The sequence below is a fragment of the Panthera uncia genome, chromosome F2, assembly GCF_023721935.1.
Source record: "Panthera uncia isolate 11264 chromosome F2, Puncia_PCG_1.0, whole genome shotgun sequence".
In the NCBI taxonomy this organism is placed as follows: Eukaryota; Metazoa; Chordata; class Mammalia; order Carnivora; family Felidae; genus Panthera; species Panthera uncia.
This window is the reverse complement of record NC_064812.1, coordinates 63454721-63467524: the sequence shown is the minus strand read 5'-3', so window position 1 is coordinate 63467524 and position 12804 is coordinate 63454721. Positions and strand designations below refer to the sequence as shown.

At 36.6% G+C, this 12804-nt stretch overlaps 1 protein-coding gene across 1 annotated transcript in view; it reads left to right on the top strand.

Annotated features, from left to right (window-relative positions):
• Positions 1-12260, top strand: part of LOC125924636 (uncharacterized protein C8orf34-like) — a 93955-nt gene extending 81695 nt beyond the window's left edge. Inside the window, exon 4 of the mRNA XM_049633304.1 lies at positions 11903-12260. Within this exon, the coding sequence (XP_049489261.1) occupies positions 11903-11974 (72 nt within the window). The 3' untranslated portion in view covers positions 11975-12260. The remainder of the gene's footprint in view (positions 1-11902) is intronic.
• Positions 12261-12804: the final 544 nt, after the last annotated feature.

The window sequence follows — 12804 nt, the reverse complement described above, 5'->3', positions numbered from 1 at the left end:
AGGAGGAACTGGAGGTTACTCAGTATGACTTGAGTGTTGGGGAGGGTCTTAAATTGAAGAAGGAGAGATGGTCAGGAATAAAGTCCTGTTAAGGATGCATTCTTACTTCCCTCTCTCAATAATTTCTCTTGACTTGTGTCATTTGCTTCTTTCTAGTTCTTATGTCCAGCCTCTTAAAAGTCCCCTTTCCCTTGCCATCCGTCCACGTCGAATGCACTGCTGAAATCTGATTTGTATGGGAAGCCATTCAATAACTACCTGTCACTGAAGGTGCAAGATCCTTGTAATGAAAGTGACACCCAAATAAGACTGGATAAATGAAAAAGCAGCATCTAATTTCCCTGCATCAGGTCCCCCTTCCAGCTGTATTCTTAAAGAATTAAGCATATCTCTAATTCTCCTACCTTACATAGTGTGAAGCTGGCTTTCTCTGTCTTTCATTCCCTGAAAGCCTCCTAATACTAGTACTAGTACTTATTATCCTGATAAATAATGATGACAGCCAGGCTTTCATACTTGTCTTCTCTGCTTTGCAGACATTGTTTCATGTAATCATTATAATAGCCCATGAGGTGCTCATGGTGTTATCACCATTGACTGACGAGAAACCAAGACCCGGGGAAGTCATATAATTTGCCCAACGCACATGTGCATACGTGACAGAACTGGCGTATGAGCCCATAGCTGCTGGACTCTAAAGCCTGTACTCTTGCCTCTCTAGGACATCATGTTTCCCACTTTCTGACAATACATCGAATCAAAGCCAACTCTTAGTCCAGTGACCAAGTCATATTAAGCAGAAGAAATAGCTGTACATAAACACAGGTGGTGAGTTCAGACATAGTAATGGACAATTGTCTTTTCAAAACTTCAGAGTTAGTAATTGTGATACTTGGATAAACACCAACTTTATCTTCCCAAGTCACTTTTCTTATTTATTTGGAAGTCACCTCTTCTTCTTGGAAAATTGATTATGCTTCAAAATATTTCCCCCAGCCAAGTCCGAACTCTTCTAGTGGCACTGTTTATGATATCAGCTGCCAAGTTTGTGACAGGCTAGATAATGCTACTTCATACATTTTGTTTATTTCGTTTGAAACTTAATTCTACAGCTAGCATTCTCTTTGGACCACTTAAGGAATCAATTAAATAAAAGATCAGGGGCCCCTGTGTGGCTCAGACTTAAGCATCTGACTTCAGCTCAGGTTATGATCTCACGGTTCGTGAGTTCGAGTCCCGCATCAGGCCCTGTGCTGACAGCTCAGAGCCTGAAGCCTGCTTAGGATTCTGTGTCTCCCTTGCTCTTTGCTCCTCCGCCCATGCTCTGTCTCTCTATCTCTCAAAAAAAAAATGAAAAACATTAAAAAGTTTTTAAAAATAAATAAAAGATCAACCCCCTTTAAGTAAATGTTTTTTTAAGTAAATATTTTAAAGCTTAAAAATACACTTTTAATGCAGGACTTCTGCCCTGGACTGCCCATATTTATTTACATTTACAAGTCAATGAAAAACAATTTTTCTTATTAAGTTTAAACTAGTCTATAGCCCTTTAATGTCTATTAAATAATGCAAGGGTGTCTGAAATGTGAAACTGGTCTTTTTTGTTGTTGAATTTAAAAATCAGAGATATATGTTAAAAGAAGCACTAAATTATTTGTGTCCATGATCTGTTAGAGAAATATGTTTCATTCAATGTAGAGACATGTCTAGTATTGTTACTTATCTAAAAAATCAATCATTTTTTTTTTTAAATTAAGGAAACATGGGCTGAGAACAGAAGAGACATAAAAATCTTGGTATTTCATGACCATTGGGTATCAGCTTTCCTGCATGCTCCCATCTGAGTCACAGTTCAGGAAGTTGGTCACCTTAGCCATTTAGCCATTTTGCAAAGACACGAGTTAATTTAATTTTAAAAGAATACATTGTATGTTTGGTTTAAATTATGAGACTGACATTCATATTTCACTGACCTTAGAGAATTTATACAAGTACTTTACAGATTCCAAAGTGACATCTATTGATTTTTTTAAAAGCTTAATGGAAGAAAATGTAAAGGTTTAATTATTTCAAATGGTAAAAATCAAAATTGCCAACTGACTTTTATGAGGTCAGTGCTATAATTAGATTAGTTTAAGATCGAATCAGAACAATAAGAGTGTTCTTTAACTGCTTTTCTAGATATATAACCAATAATTACTTTGTTACATACACCAAATGATTTGGATCAATGAGAGATTAGATATGTGACCATGGAGATGTAGCCAATAGTAAATAGAGCCTTGTAATACTTCACACTCATTTTTAAGAGCTGCCTTTGTACCTTACAATTATGCCTGTAACTATATAGTTTAATATTAGAAATGGCTATTTGTTTACTTTGAAACATATTGTTTGTTACAAAATAGAATACAAATCTAGAAAATCACCCAAATCAGGGGTGCCTGGGTGGCTCAGTAAGCTAAGCACCTGGGTGTTTTGATTTCAGCTCAGGTCATGATCTCCTGGTTTGTGAGATCGAGCCCCCCAGTCGGGCATCACAATGACAGCATGAAACCTGCTTGGGATTCTTTCTCTGCTCCTCCCCTGCTTGCGCATACACACACACTCTCTCTCTCTTTGAAAATAAGTATAAAAATAAACATTAAAAAAAAAAAAAAAAAGAAAATCACCCAAGTCAAATGTATGGCTTAATGACTCATTTATGGTGACAACACTACCCAGGTCAAGAAATACAATTTTGCTAGATAACCGAGAAGTCCCTCCAGTGTGCCCTGTCCCAGTCACAACCTCTGCCCCTCCCCACAAGTAACAGCTATTCTAACTTATAATCATCCTTCCATTTTGAAAGTAGAGTTATCGTTCAAATATGCCTCTGTCGACATTATTGTCAACTTTGCCAACTTTTAAAAAATCAGTCTCTTTTAATCTACAGGTTCCTCTGCCATTTCTTGCATTTTCTTACAGTTTATCTGTTGAAGAACCCTGCCATTTGATGTGTAGTTTTCTGCAATCTGAATTTTGTTAACTTCATATTCCTGGTATAATTCAACATATTCTTCAGTCTTCTTCAGTCCTTCAGTCCTTCAGTTCCTGCAAATTATCCAGAAACTGGATAAAGCTCCTCTTTGGCAAAACTAGAGGGGACATGTAATATTTGGTTGTTTCTCATGTTACCATCTTAGCAGCCATTGAGGCTTAATGCCAAACTCTGTTGATTCATTGATAGTTGCAAAGTGGTGATATTTTGATTTTATGAATTATTTTGTGTTTATTTGTTAGAGTACTTTTGTTAAGAGACCCTTTCCTTCACTTACCATTTGATTAGCCAGTAATACAGTTCCCATAAGAAAGGCAGGATGCCTGCTTGATTTCTCTTCCTTCTTTACTAGTTTTCAAGATAATGAATACTTTCCCTACTATCTTCAGAAGAGAACCAATTCTTTCTTTAAACTTATTTGATATGTTTCAACCTATGGAAGTTATTTTCACTGCTAGATCTCAAATTGTCCCATCTTTGGCCTGTGAGAGCTTCAGTTTTATTTTTGGGTCACTTTGTTATGCCCCTGGTAGTCTCTGGTAGCTTCCTTGCTATTGGGTAGCACAAGATATTCCAAGCTTGTGTTTTACATAGCCTGCCCCAAATATGGAATAGGCCAGTGTTTTTTTTTAAAAGGCCCTAGTTCCTTTTAGTGAGAAATGGTATTTCAAGATCACAGTCTGGACACTAGAGATAATCATTGCTACTGGGTTGGTCTTTTTTTCTAGCCCCTTTGAGTGGACAGTTCATACTGACACATTCAATTCAGATTAGAAAATACCAAGACTCATTTTCAATTTTTTTTTTTAATGTCAGAGAGAGAGAGTGGGAGCAGGGGAGAGGGGCAAAGGGAGAGAGAGAGAATCCTAAGCAGGCTCCACACTCAGCATGGTCTGGGTCCCATGGTCCTGGGATTACAACCTGAGCCAAAATCAAGAATCAGTCACTCAACCAACTGAGCCACCCAGGTGCCCGTATTGAATACCAAGTCTTTAGTTTAATTTTTTTATGGTTATATCTTTGTCTGCTTTTTCCTATACCCACAATTTTGATCTTCATTGAGAAAAGTGATATTAGAATTAAAATATTCCATAATCACTTATTAGTTTTAAAACATTATACGCAGAGTCTCAAGATAAAAATGTCAATGCATCTACCAATATAAATACTAAAAACTAAAAAAAAAAAAAAAACTGCATTTGCTTTCTCTATTCTGTCCCAATTTTTTAATAGTTGCACAAAATCTACATTGTCAGAGTATGTACCCTATGTATATACTCCCCTTTCAAACTGCCTGTGGCCTCAGGACAGGTGATTCTGTAGTCAATACCCACCATCTGTTCTTACATGTAAGCATTTTGGTTTTTTGAAGGTCATTCTCCACTAGTTAACTGGGCTCACATTTTCTTTCCTTCAGTATCTTAAATATATTAATTCATTTTCTACTGGCATAAATCGCTGCTGTTAAAATCTAATGATAATCTAAATATTTTCCCCTTATAAGTCATGTGAGCTGTTTTTCTAAATGCCCAAAGTATTTTTTTCTTTTTCTTTAAAATACAATAAATTTGCTAGAATTTGTCTTGTGGTCGTCAGTCTTTCTGGCTAATTACTGTCAGGCATGCAGTGCAATATGGAATGTATTATTATTATTTCAGGGAGGTTTCCTGGAATTATAATTTTTTGTATCTATTCTCTTCTCTTGCTTTTGTTTTCTTCTTTACAGTCTTCTATTATCCATATACTGTTGACCTTTGCACAACATAGGTGCAAACATAGGTGTGACAACATAGGTGTTTATGACAACATAGGTGTCACAACATAGGTTTGAACTGTGTAGGGCCAGTTATATAGGGCTTTTTTTTTTCCCATAAGCACAGTACAGTACTGTAAATGTTTTTCTCTTCCTTTCCACTTTCTTAATAACGCTTTCTTTTCTCTAGCTTACTTTATTGTAAGAATACAGCATATAATACATATCATATGTAAAATGTGTGTTAATTGGCTATTTATGTTCCTGGCAAGGGTTCTGGTCAACAGTAGGCTCTTAGTAGTTAAGTTATGGGTGAGTCAAAAGTTATACATGGATTTTCAACTGGCATGAAACTGGGTTATAACCGTTAACCCCTGCAGTGTTCAAGGGTCAACTTTGTTTCCCCTTCTACTTATCTTCAACATATATCACTTTCCCTAAAATACTTAAAAAAAAATTCCTTTATTAATTTCTTTTTGATTAAAAAAATTTCCCTTAAAAATTGTTTTTGCCTCTTTTTTTTTTTTTTTTAACCTTCTGGTTCTCTTAAGGTGTTGTCTTTTGTGCTTGCTTCATCTTGTGCCCCTTCTATTTTAGTCTTTACCTCTCAAAGTTTTTAAAAAACTTCTCTTTCTTTAATTCTGTATCTCTTCATATTTTTTAAAAGGCCAATTTTGGGGGCACGTGGGTGGCTCAGTCTGTTAAGTGTCCAACTCTTGGTTTCGTCTCAGGTCATGATCTCACGGTTTTGTGAGTTTGAGCCCTGCGTCGGGCTCTGCGCTGACACCATGGGGCCTGCTTGGGGTTCTCTGTCTCCCTCTCTCTGTCTGTCCCTCCCCTGCTCATGCTGTCTTGGTCTCTCTCAAAAATAAATAAACAAAATAAAATTAATTAAAAAAATAAATAATAGAAATAAAAGGCCAATTTGGAACATTTCCATTTTTCATTATTATGAAAATAATTGTTCACAGCAGTAGATTGCCAAGAAATGATTAAAATATACTTACTAATACATATTTTTCATATTTCAAGGTGGAAATTTTATTCAGTAACTACTAACAAATCCTATGATCAGCAACTTCTTCAGTGGGTTTGTTGCACAAGCATTCAATAATAATAATATCTATTCACTGATTTTAAAAGTGACTTAAGGGCCAGGCCCCTGGGTGGCTCAGTCGGTTAAGTGTCCAAATTCAGCTCAGGTCATTATCTCACAGCCCCTGAGTTCAAGCCCCATATCGGGCTCTCTGCTGTCAGTACAGAGTCCACTTCAGATCCTCTGTCTCCCTCTTTCTCTTCCCCTCCCTGGCTTGCACTCCCTTTGTCTCTCTCTCAAAAATATATAAACATTAAATTTTTTTTTGAATAAATAAAAGTGACTGAGTTCTTTTGTCCCACTATTTATAAATTTTGACTTGTACAGGATCCAGAGCTATGTAAAATCTACAAATTGATTGTTTGTCTGGTTATTCATTCTCTAAACATTTTGCCAGGACTTTTACCAGGACATGGGAGGCAAAAATTAATAAAAATAATTTTTGCCATCCAGCAACTTAGAGTTAAAGGGGAAAGATTGAGCAAGTAACCAGGATTATAGTAGAATGTGACAGGTGTTTTGATAAAGATATCATAGTGTCAAAGGAGCACATAGAAATTTGAGTAGTGGGGCCAGGGTAGGAAGCAGGAAAACCAATAGGTGTGGGATCAGTGGTGATACAGGCATTTACAAAATAATAATATTGCACTTTACAGTGGAAATTTTCCATACTTTTACACATTCACCATCTCATATGAAACACAACCATGTGGTTCTGTTGTCCATACTTTATGTATGAAGAAACTCTGCTTCAGAAGAAAAGTTGACTCTCCAGGATCTTACGGCTGATGGTTTGCTGTTTTGGCACATTAAACCATTTTAGAGGAATAAATGACTACTACTTTCTGCAATGATAATAGTGAAACTATTAATTATTGATATGGTAAATCAGTCAACACATCAGAAAAGACACACATAAATAGTACAATGAATAGTTCAAGGTCAAATGGAGTTTTCTAAAAATCAATTGACCAATAATATGTATCTCTATCTATTCTATAAGTCAACGTAATTAAATATCATTAACACTAGCATCCATATAGCCCCACCCTTTCATTCTGTCTCTTCTCCAATATCCATGGATAAAAGTTAGCACTCTCCCAAACAGGAAGCCTCTAATTATTAGCTTTACACTGCCCTCCTTTTTTGTTTTACGTGGGATTAAAGGAAAAAAACATTTTTTTTGCAACAGCAAAAGTTACTTTTCAGAAAATAAGAAGGAACGCTAAAATGCCTTAAGTAATTTAAAATTTAACACTATTAGTGACAATTATTAATCCCATAATTGCTGCTGCCCTTTTTCATTCTTTTAAGGTGAGTCTCTAAGGCAAGGGCATTACCATAAAGGACTTATTTAGCTTAACATGAAAAAATTGGAAGAAACATGTAAATCGTTTCCATTTTAATTTAACCGTTAGTTATGTGCTTAGAGATTGAATGTTATTTGTCCTTTGTGAGGGTACAAATTTGGCTTCTGATCATGCCTTAGATTGCTGGTTCCTAGTACAAACATAAGCTGCTTCAGGGGAACTTGAAGGCAGAGTGAATCATAACATCTTATTTCAAAATGTCACTGTTTTTTAGCTCTTAGAAATGCTAAGGCAGTAAGGATAAATGTGCTATTTTCAGAAAAGAGAGGTGTCTGTACTTCTGCATTATTGCAACATTTATTCCCAAGATCGTGGATAAGTTTTCAGAAAAATTTTAACTTAATATGAAAAGACATTGAGGTCAATTAGAAACAGCACTTGTTAATATGCATGGTCTGCAAACAAGTGTACCCATTTATTGAAAACATCGACGATTTGAAAGACTTTTGAGCTTTCCAAAAGTTCTGAGTTACAAACTACTGCACCCAGCTTTTTACTAATTGAAAATAGATCACTGCCTATTCTCTTGGACATCAGAGGTAATTGCTGCCTATAGAGTTTGCTAGAGTTTGGAAAGCTGAACTTCAATTTCTATAACATCGGCCACAAAGTCGGCAATGCTGTATAATAATGCAGTTAGAAAACATAACATATAACCATCATGTCAACAGCTATATTACAGGAAATTATAGTATAGAATTAGGAAATGATGCATGATGTTAGTATCTCTATATCTAAAAATACAGTACACATTTATGTGCATAGTATAATTGGTGCTCTTCATTGAAATATTTGTGGTTTCATATATTTGCTATATTGTGTCTGGGGTCTTGCACAAAATTTTCCTTCTGCCTCGTATGAGCTCTTCTCGTTATTCAGCCCCTTCATCTGGCTAATTAAGTCTTTAAGACTAAGATTAAAAATAATTTCCTCAAGTTTTAATTCCTCTACTTTGTCTTTTCGATCACATGTATACAGTGGCTCTAACAGCTTCTAGCACATGAGAGTTGTCAATACATGCTTGTTGAATAAATGGAACACTAGGAGCCCTTTCCCCGTATTTTTTTACTGTAGCACCGTGGGCTTGCCGATGTCGAGTAACATTTGTTTTATATTCTCATAACTGTTTTCTCAAGGTAAACTTTTTACGGTAGGATTTGTTCTTACTACGGTAGTTCTTTTATGTTAGGGATTGTTCACCTCTTTGTCCCCACACCTAGCACAGTATGTGGCATGCGATAAGTGCTTAATAAATACTTGTGGAATAAATAATGGGTGAAGTTTTATTAGTCCCTTAGGTTCAGATATGCCTTGGCCATTCCTATCAAGCTCCCATTCTTCTATGCGTTGTTCTTAAGAGGGTGCTGTCTGTGTTAGGATTATTGTTTAATTTCAGTTGAAAGGTGGGAAGAAAGAGCATTCTGGTGGAAGTAGGGGGCTCATGAAAGTTTCTTTGGAAGAAATTCATACCAGAGGCCTTACACGTAAAAGATTTGTGAATAAGTATATTCTATGGAAAAATACAAGTCTATATGCATTTTACATAAGGATTTGTAAGAGATGAATAGAAAATACTGATTTAAATAAGACAAGCATGGAGTGCCTGGGTGGCTCAGTCGGATGACCGTCTGACTCTTGATTTTGGGTCAGGTCATGGTCTCACATTTTGTGAGTTCAAGCCCCACATCAGGCTCTGTGCTGACAGCTCCTCCTCCCCACCCCCCCACCCCCAACCGTTTGCATGCACACTCTCTCTCTCTCTCAAAATAAATAAACACTTAAATAAGAGAAGCCTGGTATAGTGAAAGATGGTATTGAATTCAGGAGAGTGTGGGCCTAGTCCTAGCTCTGTCTCTAGTATATTCCCTTTCACTGAGAATATTTCCTTAGCTGGAAAATAACTAAAGGAGCAACAAGAAGCTTCGTCTCTAATAGTCATAATCCCATGCCAAATGGTAAACTGTAATCATATCAGTCTTTATTTTCTCTTTCTCTGAGTTTATAATATATTTTATGATTCACATTTAAAACATTTTTCATCTCAAGTGTGGTTATATTAAGATTCATGATAAGTGAAACCACATTTCAGGAAATACATTTTCTTTCTTCTCTTCTCTTCTCTTCTCTTCTTCTCTTTTCTTCTCTTTTCTTTTCTTTTCTTTTCTTTCCGTCTGGCATAGTTTCCACGTATTCTGCTCTTTCCCTCCTCCGCACCCCGCTGTATGCCTTGTATCCCTTTTCTTCTCTGTTTTTCAAGCAATTTTGCATTTGGGTAATTTTTACTTACTTCCGGGTGATTATCAAAATATTATATTGTTAGAGAGACTTGATATTTAAAATGCCAGTTCTTTTAAATTTAGAAAAGGATGACTGAAGTTGACAGCTTTCTGCTTTGAAAGGGATTTTATTTCATTAGCGCCCCCAGCGGGGGGAAGGAGGAAAGGTCAGCATTTCAACAGCCCCAGGTTAGAAATGGGGAACCTGAGACTGACATATTGAATCAAGCCTCTTGATTGGTGCCATCTATTCTGACCCTAAGATCAGAGATCCTGACATTTTGCTCTTTGTTTTGTGCATTCGACCCTATGCCAGATTTGTAATGCTCTATGCAGTGTTTGTTTCCTCTGTATTTTCCTCCGGTGGTCTTTTTACTTCATGCTCCTCATTCATCAGTGCCACCAATGTCAGTGATTTATGAACGGTAGCTACAGCCAAACTCCAGTCTGTGTGGCCTTAGAAACGAATGATGTTGTGTGGGTTTCTCCTCTTCTATGGTATAGGTATTGAAAAGGACCTGACACTGTGGGAAGAAGCAAGCCTGTTCAAGAAAGCCCTGAAGCCTACACAGTGCTTTGGTTACATCTGACCATCAAGAAAACCCTCAGTCATTAGCAGGTCTTAGCATAAGACTGCAAGTGTCCAGATGAATTGGGAAAACCATTGCAGTCTAGCTCCAAGGAAACAAATAGCCTCTTCAGCGAGTGCCCGGGGGCGGCCCTGGAGCGCCTCACTGTTAGCCCTCAGATGTTCAGAAGCCGGCCAGGCAGGTCTCCAACGCTGGCCCCTCCAGAAAGCAGATCTTTACCAACTGCAGTTTGTCTCGCTATCTTCTTACCCCGGGCAACCCAGGCGAGGAAGAGCCAAATTGGAAGATCCCGCTGTATTCCCTCTCCACGAATTATCCAAATAAAGGGAGATAGTATAGCAAATCCAACTAGAAAAAGCAGTTTATCTGAAGAAAATTTCCAGCCTCCTCCATATGCTTTGAGTTAAATTCCTCACAGTTTGGGGGTTTTATATGGATTTGATTTTTCCTAATAGTTTATATTTTAGCTTAAGTAAATATAACTGTCCTATCTCTTTGGCTGTCATATCCGTTGAAAATCCCACAAGCTTGGAAGCATTTGGAAACAGTTAAACTACAGCATACTAATTTTTCACTAGTGGAAACCATGATTTGGGGGGGAAAATATTATACATCTGTGATTTCTAAGCGCTTAAGGAAACCAATACTTTATTTCTAGCTTAATTTTTGTTTTGAAATGAACATTCTTTTTTTTTTTTTAACCCGCTTAAAGTGCTTTGGAGTATACATCACAAGTTTTAAAAAATAAGGTACATTTAATTTTTTATGTTTTAAACTTTTCATTTCAGTGAGGGAAAGGAATGTCAGAGTTGAATCTGGTCCCAGCAGAGCTTTGCCCATACCTAGCCACTTGAACTTAAGCATTTCCCTGAGCCCCTCAGACTTTAGTTTCTTTATTCATCAGATTCGCAGAGGATGTCTTGCCCTCCGGTTGTAGTGGAAAACCAATTAAATGAGATAATATATGGAGAATCTTTGAAGTGTCAAAAAGAATGTCCTCCAAAAGTTAGGAACAAATGTAAGCTTTATTCACACGTATTTAGTTATCCTTTAAACACACATGTTCTCCTAGAATTTATCATTTCATGATATCTCAGGATTTATTTCCAAATATCTCTGGCCATGTAGTATAAAAAATATAACTTATCCAAACTAATGAGTTGTTTGACAATTTTGACCACCAATGTTTAGATGGATTTGGGATGTATGTTTAATTTGATGTTAAATTTCTATGATTTAAATCTCAGTGATTACGAGTGCCTGATAAAGGTCTCGTGAAAAGCACAAATAATGGAGAATTTACTAATAATGTACAAGCAAGGTGAGAAAGAAAGGCTGCATATAAACACTGGGAAAAGACAGGTTAATGAGCTATACTCTCTCCATAAAATATTTTGAAGTCCATGTGTTAGATCTTCATACAGATTTATAGAATACAGAGTTAGTGACCTTTTTCTTAAACTAACATATTTATAAAATTAGTAACAAAATTTTATGGATCTCATTTAGCATTCTGTCCTAAGTTTTAGTTAGCTATTCCAGGTGGTTATTCATTTATGTGACTTAAAATCCACTTAAAAGAAATATTGTTGCTTTGAAAAAATGATCTCCTTCCGAGGAGAAAGTCACCAGACTGACAACCCCAATCAGCATGGTGGGAGCATAGTAAGGATTTGGTGTTATTCCCAGGTTTCAATACTCTTCATGATTCATCTTCTATTGTTCTTTCTTTCTCCTTCCCCTGACTTTTTCAACTTCTATTCCTCTTTGCCTCTAGGGAGAAGCCTCCAGTGGAGGACAGTCACTGAAAAACTACCTGGAAGAAGTGAGTTTTAAGTTAGCTTTGTAACATAGTCTGAAATCAGTCTATCACATAGGACGAATTTCGCTTGGGTTTTCTCGATCTGCTCTACAGTTTCCAGTCTATACCCAATCACACTGGTCATGCCCACCAAAACAGGATGATAAATAATATTTCATCAAAATGTTGTTTTTTTCCTTGTTGATAGAGGGATACCTTATTTAGTCATCCTGAAAATGATGTGTACAACTGCACAGGCCTAGGGCTATCATATATTTTCACTCACAAACATTTGTTGATATCCTAAAAAATGAGAAACACGTGCACAAAATAATAAGACATGGTCATTGCTCTTATGAAAAGAACAATCTGTCCCAAATTGGTGCTCACTCCTGTGATAAATGTTCATCAAGGACATTACTTGTACAAGCCATTAAGCAAAGTGCTGTCTTGACAAATAAGATATATGGTACATTTTTGTTGGAAAACCATTTAGATGTCTGGATTTAGTTTGGAGAGATCCAAGCATGCTCTGTGTCACAGGACATGTCTTTGGACTGTCTACAAATGGTATTTGGGAACTTGCTGATAAACCCGTGGATAGAATCCACAAGACTTGATCTGAAGCCAAACCACAGTGGTCACTAAATTAGCTATCTGAATCTGTTGTAGGTGAAGGGGACCGGGAAGTAATCTGGTGATGATGTCAAAGAAGTACCAAATATTTGGTTTGAATATTGCTCCTCAGAAAGATAGAATATCTTTATCTCTAAATATTTTATTCTTGTGCGCATGCATCCATTTAAGATCCAGTTTGAGTGGCCTACCGAATGTGCCACTCAAAACTTCCTCAGAACAGTGTACCCATACTTAAACTC